Genomic DNA, 20,678 nt, shown 5'->3' with positions numbered 1-20,678 from the left:
TTCGGGGAACGAAGAGAAAATTATTTTAGAAAATAATTCAACTTATACAGAAAATATATTTAAATCGCTTTTAAAAACGTGATCCGTTTCTCTTCTCTGGAATTACCCTGGTAAAAACTCGAAGACAAAGACTGATCAGCCATTTTCCCAAGATACGTCTGTGATTGAGTTTATCCTTTATCTATTTACCTTAACTTCTCTGTCAACTTTGCCTCTTCTCCCGTCTCTCGTCTTTCTGGCATTTGCTCGCTCACGCTCAATTTAATGTGATTCATTCGATAGAAAACAATACAAGAGGGAATAAAAGTTGCGAAAAAAAATAAAACGAACGCATCGATTTTATTATATATATGGACTAGATAGTGAATGAATGAAATTCTATGTATTTTAATTATTTTTAATCATTTTCGTATATTATTAATCAAAATTTCATGTTTTATTTTTTCATGCACACATTTGAATACACTTGTTTGTTATAATAACAAACTTTCAATCCAAGAATAAATTCTATACTTTCCACGATCGTGTCCTTCTGCGAAAACTTAGATAAGCGCTGTACAAATATTTCTCGAATATACTCGAAACTTTTCTACGAAGAAAGAAATTGAACTCGAATTAAATTTAACACTTTAAGCTTCAACACGAATTCGTACGAATTCTATTATCATATTTTATTTCTTATTACGTAGAAAAAACTAGATTTCGTCTCACGTGGGATATGTACATATATGGGAAACGAAACATTTTTAACTATCTAAGGTAATATATCGGTTTGTGTTGCATTGCGCGTCAAACTTTTACCGACGTAGTTAAACGCAAGGAACATCCCCTTTAAAATACCGTTTAAACCACGCCGATACGACCCTCCATTGCCGAGATATCGTCGTTTAAAGCGGGCCGTTAATTTCGAGCGTCGACCATTGTCTCCGTCTCGTTCTCGCGCGTGTCCCTCTCTCGTTGTCGGTCTCGCTCCCATCCATTCGTCAATCCTCTGTGCCTCAACCGCGACACTTACCCGTGTGTGGATGGTCAGTTACTGACTCAACTTTTTTTCTTTCCTTTTCGCTATTACTAGCCGCGTTGTGCGCACAGACAGGGGAAAAATAGGCCACGGAATAAAGATTCGTTTCCAGCAACCAATATCGATGTACATATATACTTTGAACTATCTTATTAATCTTAATTGTATTAAATTTTATTTGGATTATAGTATTCTCGAAAGTTATTTTTCTAAAAAAGAAAAAGATTGGATGAAAGATACATCGCTAGAAGCAATCGATTATATATATTCATTTCCTTCCTTTTTCTATCTCTCTCTCTCTCTGGCTAGATGAGAAAAAATTGGCGCGTAAACGCTCGTCCAAACGTCCGTTTCCTCAACAGAAACAGCGATTACAGCCATGTTTCTACCTCCGTTCCGTTTTATATATACGATTGCCACGCGTCAAATCCTTGTTTTCCGTTTCGTTTACCGGAAATTGATTTTCGATCTCGCATTCTGGAAGTGACACGCATCGCGAGCATCGGTCCCGGGCTTTCTTCTTGTCCCTTCGAGGAAATTGTCTGCCATGTACTCGGGGCTACGTCGTTCTATCTTGCATGCCCACCGAGATTCTACGGTGTTTCTCGTCTCGTTCTATCGAACGCTCTTGGACAACCAACGCAGAGATCGCGTCATTTCATTCCCCCATGAAAATTTTATGAGCTACGTGCTCGAATCGAGCATGAAGTGAAAAATATATTCTTCCTTCACCATTTAGAAAATTATTTTTTATATATTTAAAGAAATAGAAAAGTATGCGGATAAATATATAGAAAAGAAGGAAAGAAGGAGAAATCGAAGCAAAAGTGTCTCGTAAAAGTTGGCATCGAATTTTTATATAATTACGTAACAAAGCTTTATGGTGATGACAATAATAACATTCCACTATAAATAACGAGGAAACATAAGATTTTATTTGTTTCAAAACTTTAAAGCACGGAACACTGAAAAATTAAGTTGGATGGTAAATATGTGTCTCATAAAAAAATATCGTTCGATCTTCGGTTATGTATTTTTCCTCGTAAGAAAGAAGATTGCAATTTTAAAAAACATCGTTTGATTAATAGGCGTTCCAACTTTAACCACCGGACAGACATTCGAAATACTCTAACACGTATCGCTAGATCGATGTGTATATCTAAAAGTGTCTAGATATGGATTTCCTCCTCAGACAGCTTATTTGTCGGGAGGAAGAGGCAACTAACTAAATATCGTGTTATTTAAAAAAAGTTTACAAGTATTATTTTAGGTGAGTGTGCACTTTATAACAAGTTTCAAAATATAGACTTCGTATTATAATCCATCTTCCAACGTTATATACGTTATAAAAGTATCCGTGTGTTTTATAAATCATACGAATATACACTTTGGAGGTCTGTTTCAAGCTAACCAACGAGAGATAAGATAAATATCACAATTTCAAAGACACGAAACGCGATATAGTTTTTCATTCTTTTTTTTTTTTAACTCGAGTCAAAACTTTTTCGTGCATATTTTTCGTGCATATTTTTCGCGATAGGAGTGCGGTAAGAATTACTATTAATCTTCGTCAGAAATAATGCCGAGTCATCGAATGCATACGTTGCGACGAGTTTGTTATTAAGTTGTTCCACAGAATGAAGAAAATTTTATTTCGGCAAAATAGGTAAAGGTGAAAGTTTTACTCGTGTTTCTTTTCATTGTTTTTATCAAAATTTTGATAATGCGATTCACCCACTCGCAGCATTCGTTGTTCAAGGATTAAAGTTAATACTCTCGCGAATATGATAAAATTCTGACGAAAGGAATCCCGTTTATCAAGCTGGTATAATTTTATTTCACAAAACAATAATCCCTTTCCAAACCAGTGAATTTCGGGACAAGACCCCTTTTAAAATATCACGGTTTCCATCATTTTCCACCAACTATTGTTTTCAAGTCGGCCTATTGTGCGGAACAGTAATTGTGCGTACGAAACGATCAACAAAAACCACGACGTTTCCTTATATGCGCAATTTTATTCGTTCGATCTCGATTTCTTTGTTCCAATATAAAATATCCTAATTAAGTTTGAATGACTCATACACTTTTCTTTTATCTCTATGCATTAAAAGCGTGTGTTTAAACGAAAATAAATAAATTGTTGTCGCAGTGAAATAAAATTTTTACGAAATCGTCCAAATCGTTGCATTTTCCAATTTATCGAAAATTGATCTTAAAAAAAAAAAACCTTTTTCTATAATAATTTCTCAACATTTCGATCGACATTCGCACCATTTCCATTAGTTTCATTGAAATTCGCTGCACGGGTCCGCGATAATTACTGAAGGGATTAAACGCGGAAAAAAACTTGTTTTAAAAAAAATTCCCGCATTCAACGATCGAGGCGACGCGTACCACAACACAAACCGACGGCGGAACTTTCTCGAATCTTTTCTTTGCTTTCTTGCCCCTCCTCTCTTCCCCCACCCTTCCTCTTGTCGCCCTGTTCGCGGGCGCGACGATTCAGCCGCGGCGTATAAAACACCGATGTCGAACAAAGCCGAGCTGAATAAGAATGAGACGCGCGAGCGTCTTTGCAACGCGGTGAAAAGCGGTGTTTTTCCAGACATTAGATCCCGTTCCAGGGATAAAACAAGGTCGAGAAATAGAGGAGTGAGATCGTTAGCGGTTGACCGATAAGAAAGGTACCGACAGTACGAAACGAGATCACCAGTCCTTGCCTCGATGGACACTCGCTAATTTTAAATGTATTATTCCACTTTTAACGCTTTCGAGCATTTCGTCGTTGAAAAAATTTGGATATGCAGAACTGTGTGTGATATAAATTACTATATAATCACTGCTCCTTAGTTATTTAAAAATATCTTGATGTGTATTATTTCACTTGCACACTTTCGAGAATTGTCGTGGAAGAATTTGGATATGTAGAACTGTATATGATAAATATACAATTATTTATAAATGTCTCACTGTGTTCATAAGCAACAGTCTTACTTTATTGAAAACAAATATATCGTAGTTATCTAAAATTGATGCTACGGTACGGAACACGGAGCGTGTAAAAGTTAAGGAACCGCGGACCGCAAATTCCCAAGGAAGGTTTCGTATAATCAACGATTCAGCCATTCCGCTCTATTCGCATCACGTGTATATCCGCCCATAATTCGATTTCCTCCTCTTCCTCCTGCTCCTTCACCCTTTCGTGATAGGGCCGGCGGCGTGATGGTATCATCAGCCCGTGCCAATGACGCTATTACTCCCGATTACGATCTCCTCCGTCCGGCCGATTTAACGCGGAGAAACATCGAAAGAAATTGTCTTCTCTACCGTGAAAAGTAACCGTCCAAAGGATTTCTTCGCAGCGCGGCGCAACGTTAAAAACGTCCACCAGTCGGCGTTAGTATCGCGAAAATGGCGATGCTACGAAATCTCGGTGTAACGAACAGCGAGATTCAGGGATCGCCAATTTTCAATCTCCTTTTCAAACGATTTTTTTTTCCAACGATTTCCTCCTCGACTTTGCAGAAACTCGAAACAAAACTCATTTTCGGTCCAGTCTCGTTCCATCTCGATCGATATTTTAAGCTTCGTTAAGGACGAGTGAAAACAAACGATTCGATAGTTTTCGTCGTGTACATTGAACTATGAATAGAAAATTGTTGGTGATAAAGATGTAATTCGTTTAATTATTCGTTATCTTTGACTATAACATTTGAAATTTTAGTTTCTTTAACTTGTCGGAGCGATTGATAATATATTTTTTTAGAATTTAGAATTTGAAAGTCAAATTTGTTGCGAATCTTTATCTTTGTAAAATATTTATTGGTCAATAATGGTTGTTAGCTCTATATTGTATTTCATTTTTATCCTTTTTTTTTGGTCTTGGTAACGACGAATGTATTACGAGAAAAAATTGGCATAAATTGCGATCGAACGAGAGTATTCGTGCGAAACTTGGGCGCAATAGAAAGATTACGTTTCACTTGCTCCCGCATAATTCGCCCGTGTTCCTCTCTTACCGGTATACCACGAACTGTATAAATTTCCTTCGATACTCGAGCGTTTAAGGCGCTATTTCAGCAGAGATGGATTATCGAATAAAATGGAGGCTTTCTCGTAGCCGACTCGAAATAAGACGGTTTTTATCGATTGATTCCAATTTCCCTCCCTCTCTTTATTTTTTCTAAATCGAGTACTTTATTCATCGAATCGCTTCGCGTTTTTTTTTTATCTGAATTCAATGTCGTTCAATAATGAAGTGGAGAATATAATAAGGAATGAATGTTTGACTTTAAATTTTGACGAATCCACTTGAACATTATATTATTTGTAAAATTATTTCAGATTTCGATATTTATTATCCCGTGTATTGAATAACAAGAAAATAATTGAAATAAAAATTTTTGCGCTAAAAGAATCGACAAAAGAATTTATTTTATACGCGTAGAACACTAAAACGAATTTTTATTCTATCCACATCTCCGTAATTTTCAACGTAGCTGGAATAAACATTGTTGAGAACATGTTTTATTATTATACTTGTACGCGTAGGTATATACATTACAGACGAATATTACGCGGTGAACCCGCGTAACACCTAAATAACTTCTAAATTTACGCGTTGAAGGAAAAGTTATTGCGTGTACGTGAAAATTACATGTTTTCGCGGATCGTGTACACGTAACGCGTGCATACACTTTATCCGAGAGTGGAGGCGTTCCTTGAAGTTCAAAGATCAATTTAGGTGATCTTTTCTTTTCTTTTTTTTTTTTTAACACATTGCAAAGTTTTCACTGATATTGAATTTCTAACGTGAACTCTGATATTGAATTTTCAACTAGATATTTTCAACCAATTCAAGGAAGAATATACTTGAAATATTTTGTTTCAAATTTGAAAATTTCATTAGAACAATGTTTTTACTTTTTTTTTTTTTCGTCAATGAAAAATATTAAAATATTGTCGACGATAATTGTGCCAATTAATTTTTAACGTTGTGATCGCCGTACGAACAAGTTGGAGGAGTTGATTAGCGAGAACTACTGATTGAATTACTCGATGCTTTCGTCTGGGATAGAGGGACGAGTCCGCTCAATTTTCCTTCTCCCCGACTTAATAAAACCTACTATACATGAAATGAAAGTAGAGCGACTCCACGGTAGAACAAGTAGAATGAAATTTTCATTGGAACAATTTTAAACTTTATCACCACACTTCTTATGGAAATATACAACTCGAAATATCTAGTTGTTCCCATGAACAAAAATTGTTAATTTTCACGTATACATGCTCGTATATGATATTTTCAATTCTTCCATTATTTGTTTAACTTTATAACAATCTCGATAACATCGTGGAAGAAGAAACGATCATCTATATATACATTCAAAATCATAAGAATTTTGCAATCGATCCAATTAAACGTACACCAATTCCAAACTTACTTAATTTCAAACGCTCCCTTCCAATTTTTTTTTTTATTTTATTTTCGAAAATTACGAGTATATTCGTTCCTTCATGAAAACTCCAAAAACTGTTGAGGATATTTAACGGGAAATCGCCCCTTTTTTTACGTACAAGGATCAGTTCGTTTCACGAGGATTAATTTCTTTTTACACGGCCGTGGCACGCCATAATGCGATCGGCGTCGCTAATAAGCGGCACGAAAAACGCATTAACTCGTTACAAAGTAATCCGCCTCGGGTTCGCGTTAACGTTATAAGCATCGTTCCTTTCATCGCCCTCCCGAGCCGAGGATCGTCTCGATTACACCTAATGTAATCCGTGCATTATTAACCCTTTGGCGTTCCAATTCGAATGACATTTACTTACGTTTGATTTTTATTATAAAATATCGCTTCGCGAATAGATTCCCGAGCTCTTTACTTGCTATAATTTTATAAAGCGTGAAATAATGTACCGTCGAGCGATTTAAATTTTTTTATCTCAAATTAGACCGTGGAACTATATTTTCGACGTGGGAATAGAAATATTATTTTCCAAGTATTTTTGTAACCAATGAAATTAATTCGAGCATTAAGATGAGTTTTGATTATCTCTGTTCATTAAGAAATTGATAGAGGGGGAAGGAAAATATGAGAAAATATATAATGAGAACATTATACGTGAAACACCGAATATAAAAAGCTTCGTCAATCACTTTCGAAAGAAATTATTACCCATCTCTTCTTATTCCATCTCGTACTCTTCATTTATTTATTTACATTTTATTTACAAGCACTTAGCCCGGAAAAAGAAAGAGAAGTAGAAAGAGAGCAAACTTGGAATTTATCCTCATACTTCGAACAATGTCTGCTTCCACATATCTGTCCGACGAGCTAATAACAGCCGGATAAAAATTCGAGAGAGAGAAGGAAAGAAGAACGTAAACGGTCAATTCGAAATCGCGTGAGATCCGCTTCCGAGCAATTAAACGCATCCCAATTTTTGAAGTGCACGAATCAATGGCTTGGATGGATGAATGGGAAAAAAGGGGGAGGGGGGAACAAAGGTATCAAAAGCGAAAACGACCCATCCCTCCGAACAAACTTCCAAAAAAAGGAAGAAACGGAAAAAAGAGAAACAGAGAATGCCCCCTCCCCTTTGCGCTCCATTTTTTCGGCACACGTTTGAAAAAGTTGCGTTCGAATACGGCTGCATCCATTTAAAACGATGATCGCAACCATATAGTGTACACGCACGTATATATATATATATATGTCGAATATGTCGCATTGATATTTTTTCTCTCTCTCTTTTTTTTTTCTACTTGCCCCACGTGGATTTCGGAAGTGACCTATCACGGGGTTGCCTCCGTCGAAACAATAACCGCAGCCAGTTAACGTTCGCCGCTCATCGTGTCCCCATTGTTTCTTCCACCGTGCATCCGTTTCACGAATCGACGCGACTGTGGAGGGGGAAAAAGGATACGCGCAGAAACGAAACCGCTTTCGATTCTTTGTCATTCGTTCCTCCTTTTTTTTTTTTTTTTTTTCTTTATGAGAGAGGTACATTAATATTCAAATAGCGAATTTTTGAAATTGAAACTTATTGAATACTTTCGTTCCGATTTCGCACCATTTCCCACACTCGAATTCTTATTTATTATACGTGCGAGTAAGTCACTTCTCCTTTTCTTCTTTCGTTTTTAACACGGCACTCTCCTCGTTTCCAGGATTTTTGAGAGGACCTAAAAAAGAAAATATATTCAACTTTTTAAATATCACATTTATAAAGTATATTGCTATATATATATTTCTTATACATTTATTATGTAGGCTTTTTTAATTAGTTTACAAATACTCGAATAAGTAGGATATATCTTCTTTGTGCAACGGTATTCGGCATAATTTTCAATTACATTGCTCCTTTCTTCCATTCGACGAACTTTTTCTTCTCTCCTATTATCGTCTTCATAAAGTAACTCATAAAGTTCGATTTCCTATATCTCGTGGCACGTACGCAATGCGTTAAGAAGAATCATGATGACCGCTTTAAAAGTTTTCAATGCTACGATTTCAAGCGTCGTTCGCGTTTAGGAGATCCGGCTGTCGAGGTTATTGAAACGGTTTGAGCGCCGCTGGAGGGGGGATTCTTATCTTGCAGAGCGTGCAAAAAGTGGTAGGAAATATTCGAGGCCGGAAATTTTAACGTTCGTCGCGCATCGAGAAAGTTCGACGACGATGGGTTTAGAGAAATTACTCGACGAGAATCCGAGTAAAATCTTGAATTATTTGCACATCTTATACTTTCACTCTGAGAGAACTGTCTCGAGTAACTCTCTTACAAATATATATATATATATATATATATATATATAGAGAGAGAGAGCCACGATGAGGTTATTGTAAACGACGGCGGTTTATCCACGAATTTCCTGGAGGGAAGCCACCCGACCACGGCCTTTTGACAGCGAGCTTAAGTGCACACACCCCCTTAACCATCCAAATTCCTCGCCCAACCCTTAAAACTCCGGGGCTTCCTCGTATTACCCCTTAATTCGCCCTTGGTCCCAAGGAGGCCGAATAGCGAATAAGCTTGGTCGAGGGACGTTAACCATGGAGGGGGAAGGGGAGGGAGGAACCGATGACCCACGGAGGTTATCGCGGGGCATTCTTGGTCCAGTTTGATTTAATGGCTTCCCTTTAGTCGGCTAACTTAAACGTTATCTAGCTATATATACATATATATATATTCGAGCTACAGTATACGTACACGTATGCATGCGGTATACCGATAAATCACTCTCTACTTGCTCCATTTACCCTGTTTCCATTTTACCACCCTCGTTACTTCCTCCTTTTTTGTATTTTATTTTCTTCTCTCTCTCTCTCTCTTTAGGGTGGATTTATCTTTCGAGCAACGTTTTAAAAATTCGAGTAGCTAAAACTTTGGTACTATTTTTTTTTTTTTTTGGTAGAAAATCTGATTCTAAATTTTCAGGGGCGAAAGAAAATTTCAAAAGTCTGGATAATCTTTCGACAAGGACGACGATACCGCTTCGTATCGATTCTAATTATTCTGCTGCTACTTTTTGAAGTTTCGTCTCTTTAGTTTCCACGGTATTTTCGCGCTGGTTTTCGAGAATATCCAATGGGAATTGGCAGAGAGGGATGGGAGGCGTGGGATTGACGGGGGATTGGCGTCGAGAAGCCGCAGACAGGATTCGGGGATTCGACGAAATCCTGGCAGCGAGGAGGCAGTCTTAAATCAACCGGCGAGAAAACAATATCGGCGTTTCTCAAAGCCTCCTCTCTCTCTCTCTCTCTCTCTCTCTCTCTCTCTCTCTCTCTCTCTCTCTCTCTCTCTCCACTCGTTCGTGAAATGGATTTCCGTGCACGATGGGGAATCGAGCCAACAACAACAGCCTTTCTCCTTTCCTTTTTTTTTACTTTTTTTACTTCTTTCTGTCCGTCGATCGATCGATCGATCTATCGAATTTCTCGCTGCCAGCCGGAAAGAGAGAGAATGAACGAGTGAGCGAGCGAGTAAGAGAGAAGGAAACGATAATGAACTGGAAAAATGGGTGGAGAACTGGTTTTGAGGATTCTTCGAGAACGCTTTGGATAACTCTCTTTGGCTCGGCGGATATGGACTTGTCCTTGATGGGGGTTCCCCACAATCGGGGGGCCAGTCTCTTTTCTCACATTCGGAAGAATAAATCTGTTTCGTACAATTTTAGAACGAAACGCATCGGAATCGAAGCTTGATACAGATTAAAAAACGATCGAAGAGGATTCCTCGAAATCTCGAGCGAATTCCTCCATCTCGACCCGATTGCTTTCTACTATTTTCTTTTCTATATTTCGAGCGTCCAATGTTTTCGGTCGTTTTACACATCGGGTTTTCGAATCGCGGCGATTTTCCCGGAACGCTTGGAAGAACTTGAAGCAAGGGGAACGCCGTCGGTCGAGATGGATGGACGCGGTCCCAGGCCGGATGTTGATGCGTGCGAGGCGACGTTTCCTGGTCGTTGTTGTCCCCGAGGGTCAATAATATCGAGGCAATTATCTTTAACCGAGTCGAGAAGAGAAGGAGTTTTATACACCCGTTTTCCTCCCCCATAAATGATACTTTCCTCCTTACATCCTCTCCCTTCCTCCTCGGACCGGAAATCGCAAATAAAAGCCCGGGATCTCCTTTAAATGTTCCATTAGGGTGGATCCATTAAGAAACGGTATGGCCACTTTCCGCGTTATTGTCGGCTAAATTATTTCAATCTGGGTCGAACTGGGTGGAGAAAGACGAGGCTTTTTTTCTTTTTTTACATTTCGAAATTTGGGAGAGGGAGCAATCGTACGTTATTACATGTAAATATTTTTAATATTTGTAACAGAAAAGAAGAAAAGAGAAATTCAATTTACGTCGTCTATACAATTTCAATGGAGGAAATAAGTAATATACGAGAAATTTAGAAAAATCGACATTTTAAAATTATTAATTTAATATTTGTAATAGAAAAAAAAATCAATTTAAATAACAGGAAAAGTAATATACGACGAATCTTAGTTTTAAAAATTTAGAAAAATCGATAAGATTTAAAATTCTATTTAATATTTGTAATAGGAAAAAAAAAGATCAATTTAAATAACATCGTCTATATATAATTCCAACGAAGAAAATAAGTGGTGGATACACGGAGAATCCAGTGTGTGTCAATCTTTAATATTTGTAATAGAAAAGAAGAAAAGAGCAATTCAAATAACATCGTTTATATAATTCTATTGGAGAAAATAAGCGATGCGTATACGATGAATCTATCGTTTTAAAAATTTAGAAAAATCGATGAAATTTAAAATCCTTTTTAATATTCGTATAACAAGAAAAAAAAGAGCAATTTTAAATAACAGGAAAAGGAAATAAGTAATATACGAGAAATCTATCGTTAGTTGTAAAAATCTAGAAAAATCGATAAGATTTAAATAACATCGCCTACGCTTTATAATTTTTTTAACTCGTGGAATTTGATCGCGCAAATCTTTTCCAACCATTGGCAAACACGTGTTCGAATCTTCCAACCGCAAGACTCGTAAACCGTCCCATAAACTCTTCGAACGACGCATCGATCGAGGGAAATCATGCATTCCCTTCCTCTCGAAACAGATTCGTTTCGCAAAAGTCGTTTGGCAATGGAGCGAAGGTATAACGCGTACATATAACTCGTATATGTATATATGGGTATATGAACCGCAAATACGAGCAAACTCTGCGGGTGCAAATTTAACCGTAACGTGACGAGGCTTGCTTACGTTGTCGAGATGTCGTCAAACACAGTCTGGCCCTCCGTCACCCGATTGTTTCGAAACCTGTCTCTATTCAAACTTAACGAAGCGCGCTGTTAATAATTTTTAATCAAATATATACGGATACTCGCGTCTACGATGTTGAAAGTATCAATATCTCACTTACAATTTTTTTTTCTTTATGAACATAAATTAATCAATTTTATACAAGCATTGTCAAATTGATCTTCCCCCCCTCCCTAAAAAAAAAACCTTTTAAACTTCCACGGACAGGGAAAGAGAAACTTTATATATCGATATTGTGAATCGATCGAAAATGGATCGGCGGGGGAAATTATTGTTTAAAGTTTTGTTCGTCCCAGGACAATGGAGGAGTGACAAAGACCTTTGTTCCTTTTGTTCGCAGATTGGAGCGCTGAAGGAATACTTCCTGTTCGCTGACAAACGACTTCACAAGAGGTCCCTCTCCAGCAGCGAGTCCCATCACAAGACGCTGAGGGATGAGCCGAGGGTAAGTGATTCCCGTGTTTGGCGCGAAGGCGTTGGCCTCGTCAAAGTTGAACGGCAACGGCGCGCAGGTGCGAGATACAGAAGCCGCGGCGCGTAATTTCGCTTCGTTTGTCATCGGCGCCGGGTGCATTGTCCCCCCTCTCCGCCTCCTCCATTCTAATTTTCTGACAACGGCAAATTAGATGGTGATGATCTTGGCGTCGCCTGTTGTGACATCGTCCATATCTCCGAATATTTACTCTTTTATCTCTCGAATAAAAATGATTAATTTTTAAGAAGCAGCGTGCCCGGTATTTTCAGAAATGTTGGAATTAAGCGACTTATTTGATTCGGTTGCTTTTTTTTTTTTTTTAATTTTTTTAATTTGTTCATTTCAATATCAACGACGTTTTTTTAAATTTTCTTTAAAAAAAAAGAGAATAGATTTTTTTATTTACAATTGAAATTCGCTTGCTAATATTTTTGAAGATATAATGATGCAAAGGAATCTGATTAATATAATTATTTATAATCATCGTACGCGATGAAACTAAGTGGTCAATGTATGGAAAATCGATTATTTCGAAATTCTTTTCAAGCTTTAATAATATTTCTTATTTTTTTTCCTCTTACAAATTTAACTAGAATTAATCAGATGTTATTTCAAATTATTTCAACCGTAAATATCAATCTATTTTATTTCGAATTATAAATTCTTAATTTTTTTTTTTTTTTTACTAATTTAATATTAAATCATCTCGTCATTTTTTAATTAATATATCTTATAATATTATCATAGAAAAAAAAGAGAGGAAGGGGGAACAGATAAAAAGACAGAGCGTTAAAATAAAAAAGTAATCATCCGATGACTGTCTCAGAAACGTCGACAATGTTTCTCTCTTCCTCTTTTGCCCCCGTTCCTTTTTCTACGAGCAAAAACACGGTAAAATATCAGCGGTATTTCCAAAGATAATATTGTGCTTGCGCCCTCTTTTCAACCGCGGTCATTGTCTTTTTCTCGTCCGATGAAACACTTCGACGCGAGATGAAACGACAGTGAAAAGGTTTATTCAACAAATACGAAGGTTGAACCATTTACAGGATACATATCTTGTATTAATGAGGAAGCAACAATTGTCTAAAGCAGAGTAAAATAACCGAAGGAGCAAAACCGGGGAAGTGATTAATGGAGATCATTTTTTCGTTCAATTGATATTCAAACGAATTAATGGTTCGGTTAATGGAAAAAGTTCAGTTCTAATATTCAGTTGAGATGTGTCATTGTATAAGAAAAACATGCTGAATATTATATTTTTACTTCATAACGAGTCATTGCATTCATAAAAACTTTGAATTTTTATATTAAAAAAACGCGAAAAGAAAAATATTGTCACCGAAGCTCAGTCATCAGGGTATAGAAAAAACCGTGTTATTGAAATCACTTTTTGTTTCATTCCGATATCTCAATTGGTTGCCGAAATATAACAAAATTCAAAGTTTCTTTCAACTGCTTAACGTATCGCGAGAATTATGAACGAATCCGCGATTCAATACCGTCTATATTTGTTTTGCGTCTTTTCACTAATCTCGTTTAGAATTTGGGATAAAGTCGATCGCACGAATGCGAGCGAAAGGGACGAGGACGATGGTAAACGAAAAATTAACTTTTTCTTTACACGACGATATCTCGGGAACCGGAAATCGTTTCGAAATAAATAAAAATGCATTTTAAAGGACAAGGTTTCGCGCTTCTAACTATCTTTCATTAATTGACAGGAAGTCGCTACTTTCGGAGTTACAGCGGTTCAAAGTTTTTCTAATTTCAATAGAATTTAATCGGGTTTGAGATAATTAAAAATTAGTCCTTTCTTTACACGACGATATCTCGAGAACCGGAAATCGTTTCGAAATAAATAAAAAAGCATTTTAAAGGACAAAGTTTCGCGCTTCTAACTATCTTTCATTAATTGACCGGAAGTCGCTACTTTCGGAGTTACAGCGATTCGAAGTTTTTCTAATTTCAATAGGATTGAATCGGACTCGAGATTTAAGACGATTAATTAAAAAATCGCATTTCCCACTCACGTCAATATTTTACGAAATCGAGGAAAGCGAATGCGATAAGTTGAAGCTCTCTCCGTTCTAGTGCATAAACCGCGAGGATCCGGTATCAAAAATGCCAGTTTTCCAGCTGATCCACGTATAAGTATATATATACCGGTAAACAGAAGTTGCATACAATCAGATTACACGGAAAGGTTATTAAGCGCAGTCTAATCAAGTTTGCCATCAAACAGCAAATCGTTTAACGTCGTTACACGGCCCGTGTAACGTGTAATAACTTTTGTCACGCGTTGCCAAGCTTTTCAGCCCTCACCCTCCCTCATCCCGTATCTACATCACCAACTGCGTTTTAAATTGGATTTCTTGAAGTGTATACGAGGCGTAATTTCGCGGTGATCGAAACGTCCACGCGAATTTTCGTTTTCTTCTCGCCTTCTATTCCCTTCAATCTCTTTCCACCCTTTTCGAATTTAAAAAATTTTTTTCAATATTTAATTTCATTCCTCTCTTCAAGAAAAAAAAAATTACCACATCTCCTCCCCTATTAAGAATTTTGCGTGTTCACGGTTCACGGTGTCGCGAGCAAACCGGAAACCGAAATAACGCGAGAAAAATATACGCAGCCGGCGCAGAGCGCAGAGAGAAATTCCACCAAATATATATACATATATATGTATATATATTGAGCCGTATGGCGCCTTGTAAACGGGACCATCGACGTGCCGTTTTCGCGGTCGAGCTTCGCAGCCGACGGAGCGTGAAACGCGCGACGCCCCGGTCATCGTTTTCATTCATATCGGCCGGCCGACGATCCCCGCGTTAAATAAACCCTCGCCACGGGGAAAATTCACGGGCCCCCGAATTTTGGCCAACCTCCAAAAAAGTGGACTCGCCGTTCCGCGCCGATAAGCGCCATCCGCTTATCCACATCCCTCCGTTATCCACAACTATTTCGAGCATAGATTATAATTTTTCAGAATTTAATAAATATGAATTTGTTTCCAACTTGTTGAACGCCGCTCGCAATTTTAGGTTAGGTTTCGATCGGAAGACATTATTTATATCGATATCGTTTATTACATATCGAATATGGTCAAAATGATTGTTCGATCTCGAGTCGAGTATTTGACGAATATTATCGTTATCAATTTCGTTGTTGTGTTTATAATCGAGGCGCGAACGAACACGCGGCCAGTTCACAAACCTCGCGTTTGTTAAAACCGGCAAATTTCACGCGAAGCGAAATAAATTTCAATTCGCGACCGTCGCGATAAATCAATCTCGTTTAACGTTAACGTTACCCCAAGGATTTCTATGTACTGGATGTACGTATGTATGTATGTGTATATATGCGTACGAACGAGTTTCTTATTCGCCCTCGCTTCCTCGATTTCTCCCAAGGTTTGTCTCTCTTGAAATGTGTACACTTTAATGGAAAGGAAAATCCATTCTTCGCGTTGGACAATTTTTCATCGATATTTCATCGAAAAAGTGGAGAATTATTATTGTTAAAAAGATACTTTATTACGTATGGTATTACGGAGATTGTATCAAATCGATCAAAAAATTGTTCAATTTTTACTCGAAAAAAAAAACTATGAGAAGAGGAGAGGAGGGTAATTTATCCAATAAAAATTATTCAATTACGCAATTTTTCTTTTCGACGAGATTCGAAAAAAAATTACTTAATTATTTAACACGATTTTTTGATAAAGTCATATTTTATATTACGTATATAAAACTTGGGTAAAATTTTCTTAAACTCGTTTATCCTCTTGCTTAGAATTACAGAAAATTTCACACGTGTTCAAACAATTCTTCTACGCAATTTTTCTTTTCGGCGAGATTCGAAGAAAAAATTATTTAATTATTTAATACTTTTCATACAAAGTCATACTTTATATTTCGTATATAAAACTTCGATAAAATTTATATAAATGGTTCTATTCGAGTTTGACGCACGAATTTCGCACGTGCTTCGAACTCCTTCCACCTCAAGATTATTCCCCGAATAAAAATTGTCCGGCACACTGTTTTTCCAGGTACGATGGTTCCAACAGCAGCACGAGAAGAAACGCAAAAAGAGGGATTTCATGCCCTCGTCGTTCTCGTTCGATTATCCGACGTTTTTCGACGAGTTCGGCCCACGTCCCAGGCAGACCACGTACCATCGGCAAAGGAACAGAGGTGTGCCTCTTCAAAACCTGTTCACGGATCCTCTCTTTAAGGAACAGTGGTACCTGGTAAGTGGCCCCTTCGATTTTACTTCCCTGGAACCCCGAGCGAAACGAACTCTCGACGTGACGAGACTGTCACCTCTGGAATGCGTGCTTGCTGGACAGGATTCGATTCCGTTCCGTTCCGTTCCGTTCCGTTTCCACGGTTCATATCCCATTCCCCGTTTATCCAATCCGTTTCTATCGAATTTTTCATCGATTCTATTCTCTCGACGATGCGCCGTAACAATAATGGTAAAAAAAAAAAGAAAAAGAAAAAGGGAAACGTAATAATAGGGATATTTATTTTTTAACAATTTCTCACGATTTTTAACTTTGATAAATTCATTTCGTGCGTAATACGATACTCGAAAGGAGAGTAATGGATAATTGTATCTCGTTTCTTTCAAGATTTTTCGAATATTTTTAATCGTTGTTGAAATTTCAAATCGTTAAAATTGGAAAAATATTAGAAAAATTTCTAATAAAGAAAAAAAAAACAAATTTAGATATATTTGGAAAAATGAAAAAATGAAATAGACGTTTATATAGGAAAAAGTGTAAATTTTTTTATCCAAAATCGGGAACGATGTATGACGATGAACAATGAAACTCGAGTATTGCCCGCGACAAAAAGAATGTTCGATATCGTTGGAATTTTATTGATGAAACAATTTGTCAGAATTTCGTTTCTAAAATGAACGATAAAAAAAAATTATTTCCAAAATGAATACGTACACATTCCATCGATCGATTCGATTAGAAGAAACGATGTATCGAACGATCGAATTCCGAATAAGTTAAAAATATTAGAGATAAAAATAAATCTCACTTGTACCTCCAATTTTAAATAATTTAAAAACGTTCCTCCAAAAAATCTCAAAAAAAAAAAAAAAATTACAACGAACCTTTCTTTTCCTCGGATCGATCTTTTTTAATCTTTTCTCGAGCGAAACATCGAAGCGAGATTTTTCGAAAAGGGACAACAGATAAAAGGAGAAGAAACAAAGCGTGAAATCGTTGGTGATCGCGACGATGGTGTGTTATCGAATACCTGTCGTTAATTTTAGAAACGACGGGGGCCAAGCAATCGCCGCTAACTATACCGAAAACGATCGTTTCGGGCGACGTGAGGAGAATTATGAACAGCATCGCATGAGAAAGCACGCCCTTTGCCCGCGCTCAAATTTCTCCCCTCGGTATCGAGAACGGATCGAGGGAGCACACACACACACAACACACATACCGTGTAAAGGAATATCGGCGTATAATGGCGATATTGCTTTGGATTTCTACGTGAACGCGGCTAAATACCTCGAAAACTAATTAGACCGCGAGATCATTTGTAATTCTGATTTGAATATTTTCGCAAGAAATGATATCAATCTTCATCGAATTTTATTTTCGAAAAAAACTTTGAAAAATATCGTTTGTCTCTCGAACCATTTTCTAATTTAATTAGTTTGAAATACACTTTCGATCATCGAAAGTGTTTCAGGATTCAAAATTCGGAAGATGGACCATTGTATTATTATATGCGAAAAAGAATAAATTTCTTTCCCCCTTTCTTATAATTTATAACCAAAATTTTTTATTTATTTTCGCCGAATTAATTCGCGATTCACAGTTTCCATAGATTTCTCGTTGAATATTCTATATCTGAAAAATGTTTCCATTTTTCTTGTTCTGGCTCGCCTCATTCAATTATCCCTATGTTTAACTAGTTAACAGTTCGAATTCCTCTTTTTTTTTTTTTCTTCACGGAACAATCCGTATCGAATTTTCCATTTTCTCGTGTTCGACGCGATTCCTAGTTAAAACATTTACATTTCGTTATACGAAAAAAAAAGAGGAGAAGCGGGACGAAAAAAGAAAAAAAAAATTCATTCTTCGTTTAATTTTCAGTTATGTACAAGCGCGCAATTTTATTTATCGAGATAGTGTGCGGCACGAAAATTTTCACCGTTTATTACACGCGCCGGACAATCTCGCAGTTTCTGTTTACAGTGGGGAGGGGGGCAAATTACTTTTCCTCCTCCGGTATAACGCGACGAAATAGGTGAATTAAAAATTTCAGTCGCTTATAACGAACTGGGGAAGACAGAGAGATGCGTATTTGAAAAAACGGATTGGACGAGAATTCGTTATCCTCAATTCGGTGGATTTCTCACGAACGATAAGGTTCTTCCATGCTCGATAAGATTTTCGCGATTTTTCGACCGTGAAATAAGCAGATTCGATTGAACGATTTGCGGAAAATACAAACAACTGGGTTTAACCGCCCAACTACTTGGATTCGACTTCAATTGTCAATCTATTTTTTTTTTCTCTTTCTCTCTTTATTGATTCGTTATAAATTTACAGTTTTTTGGGAGAGTGAATAAATAATAGTCTTATTATTAAAAATTAATAAAATCAATTATAAATTAATTCGAAATTTTAACTTTGTTCCTTTTTAATATATAGGTTGATCTTAATTATAAATTTATAAATTTTCAAAGAGTAGATTATAAATTTTTAAAGAATCTTCTAGAAGTATTAAAAAAAAAAGGAGGAAAATGACTTTTAAATTTTCGACATGCACTCATCTATGTAAAACTCTGTTATTCTAACGTAGCATCGAGTGCTTTCTTTGATAGCATTTGTCGATAACAATTTTTCATCAAATGTATACATGTATATATATATATATAGTACAATAATTTAGGATGGAGATGCGTTATTGATGAAGTGTCTCGTCTCCTGTCCTTCCCTGTTTCGACAGCCATTCGTCACACGGGGAAAAATTTTATTAGAATTATATATGGAAAAGTTCCGACGTGCGCGTAACTATAAATTCTATTCCTCTCTGACGCGTACGAAACATGATTTACCGTTATTACCGGCGTTTCGATACACAAAAGAATCGGGGGGCGTGATATTTATGCACAGCCATTAGTCGAGTTAATTAATTTCAAGTATTGCAAACGTGATATTTCATCTTTGACAAAATGCGTTATTACCGAATTGCAATCCATTTGTTTTGCCGCAAGGTGGAACATGTGTATCTCTCGCCGTTTAACTTTCGTAAATTTCGAGCCGAAATTCATTTTGTTCACGTGGATTTTCTTTATCAGATTCATATTTCGGGTATAGGTTTGCTATTTTATTTTATTATAAACATGTGGAAATACATTCGAGAATAAAACACTGGAGAATTGGTTTTTATTTCCCATCACACATTGAGAGTGGCAATTATTCGCGAAAAATAATTCTCGAGAGTTTTATTCACGTATACATTCGTATCCTGATTGGATCGGTGTCGATCGTTGAATCGAAGATTGCTTCGAAAAATATTCAAAATGTTTCATTTCTTTTCGAAATCGAAAATTTTATTTTTAATGGAATCTTCTTCACACTGGGTGAAATACGAATCGAAGAGTCATGAAAACTCACCGTTAAAATCAAGGAACAACGTAATTGCAGAACGGTGGAGCCAAAGATGGCTACGACATGAATCTTGGGCCGGCGTGGCAGAAAGGTTACACTGGTAAAAGTGTCGTCGTTTCGATCCTCGACGATGGAATACAAACGAATCATCCGGATTTGGCGTTGAATTACGATCACCAAGCCAGCACAGACATCAACGACAATGACAATGACCCGATGCCAAGAGACAATGGCGACAACAAGCACGGAACTCGCTGCGCCGGTGAGGTCGCTGCCGTCGCTTTCAACCAGTATTGCGGCGTTGGAGTCGCGTATAATGCCAGCATAGGAGGTAAAAAAATTTGTTTTTATAATTGTTTGGAATAAAGATCAACTGATTTATTTTGATTTTGCGTTTGGAATATATTGCTCGTTTGTTCTAATAATAATAAAAATTTGCATTTCTTTTATAAGTTATTGATGTAGAAAAAAACTGTTGTTATTTGTGCTTTTCTATTAGAATTTTGTAAATGTATTATTCTTGACAGAATGTTGTCATTATTAAAAAGATAAAAAATATGTTCGTACTTTTCGATATAATTTTTTAAATACAGGATGGATAATAATTATTTTATAATCAAGCACAAAGCATAATATAAAAAAGTAATTTTGGAAAAATTTATTTAAAAATTTGATCGATCCATTAACGATAAAAATAATTAAAATAGTTATCAT

The 20,678-nt window shown here is 36.7% G+C and overlaps 1 protein-coding gene and 1 long non-coding RNA gene across 3 annotated transcripts in view; one reads left to right on the top strand and one right to left on the bottom strand.

The window, feature by feature from the left end:
* The window catches only part of LOC107994951 (furin-like protease 2), a 376,396-nt gene that overhangs the window by 344,604 nt on the left and 11,114 nt on the right, over positions 1 to 20,678 (top strand). For both annotated transcript variants that reach the window (XM_062077343.1, XM_062077339.1), the window contains exons 3-5: positions 12,173 to 12,277; positions 16,362 to 16,562; positions 20,001 to 20,295. In XM_062077343.1, the coding sequence (XP_061933327.1) occupies positions 12,173 to 12,277; positions 16,362 to 16,562; positions 20,001 to 20,295 (601 nt within the window). The remainder of the gene's footprint in view (positions 1 to 12,172; positions 12,278 to 16,361; positions 16,563 to 20,000; positions 20,296 to 20,678) is intronic.
* On the bottom strand, positions 386 to 20,111 carry LOC133666440 (uncharacterized). The gene is made up of 2 exons (XR_009830606.1): positions 19,971 to 20,111; positions 386 to 8,213 (listed from the first exon to the last, which is right to left on the bottom strand). It is a non-coding gene; the product is annotated as an uncharacterized LOC133666440 (long non-coding RNA).

This window comes from Apis cerana, linkage group LG1 (assembly GCF_029169275.1).
Source record: "Apis cerana isolate GH-2021 linkage group LG1, AcerK_1.0, whole genome shotgun sequence".
Lineage (NCBI taxonomy): Eukaryota > Metazoa > Arthropoda > Insecta > Hymenoptera > Apidae > Apis > Apis cerana.
Note: the sequence above shows the minus strand (reverse complement) of the source record. Positions and strands in the feature narration are given on the sequence as shown.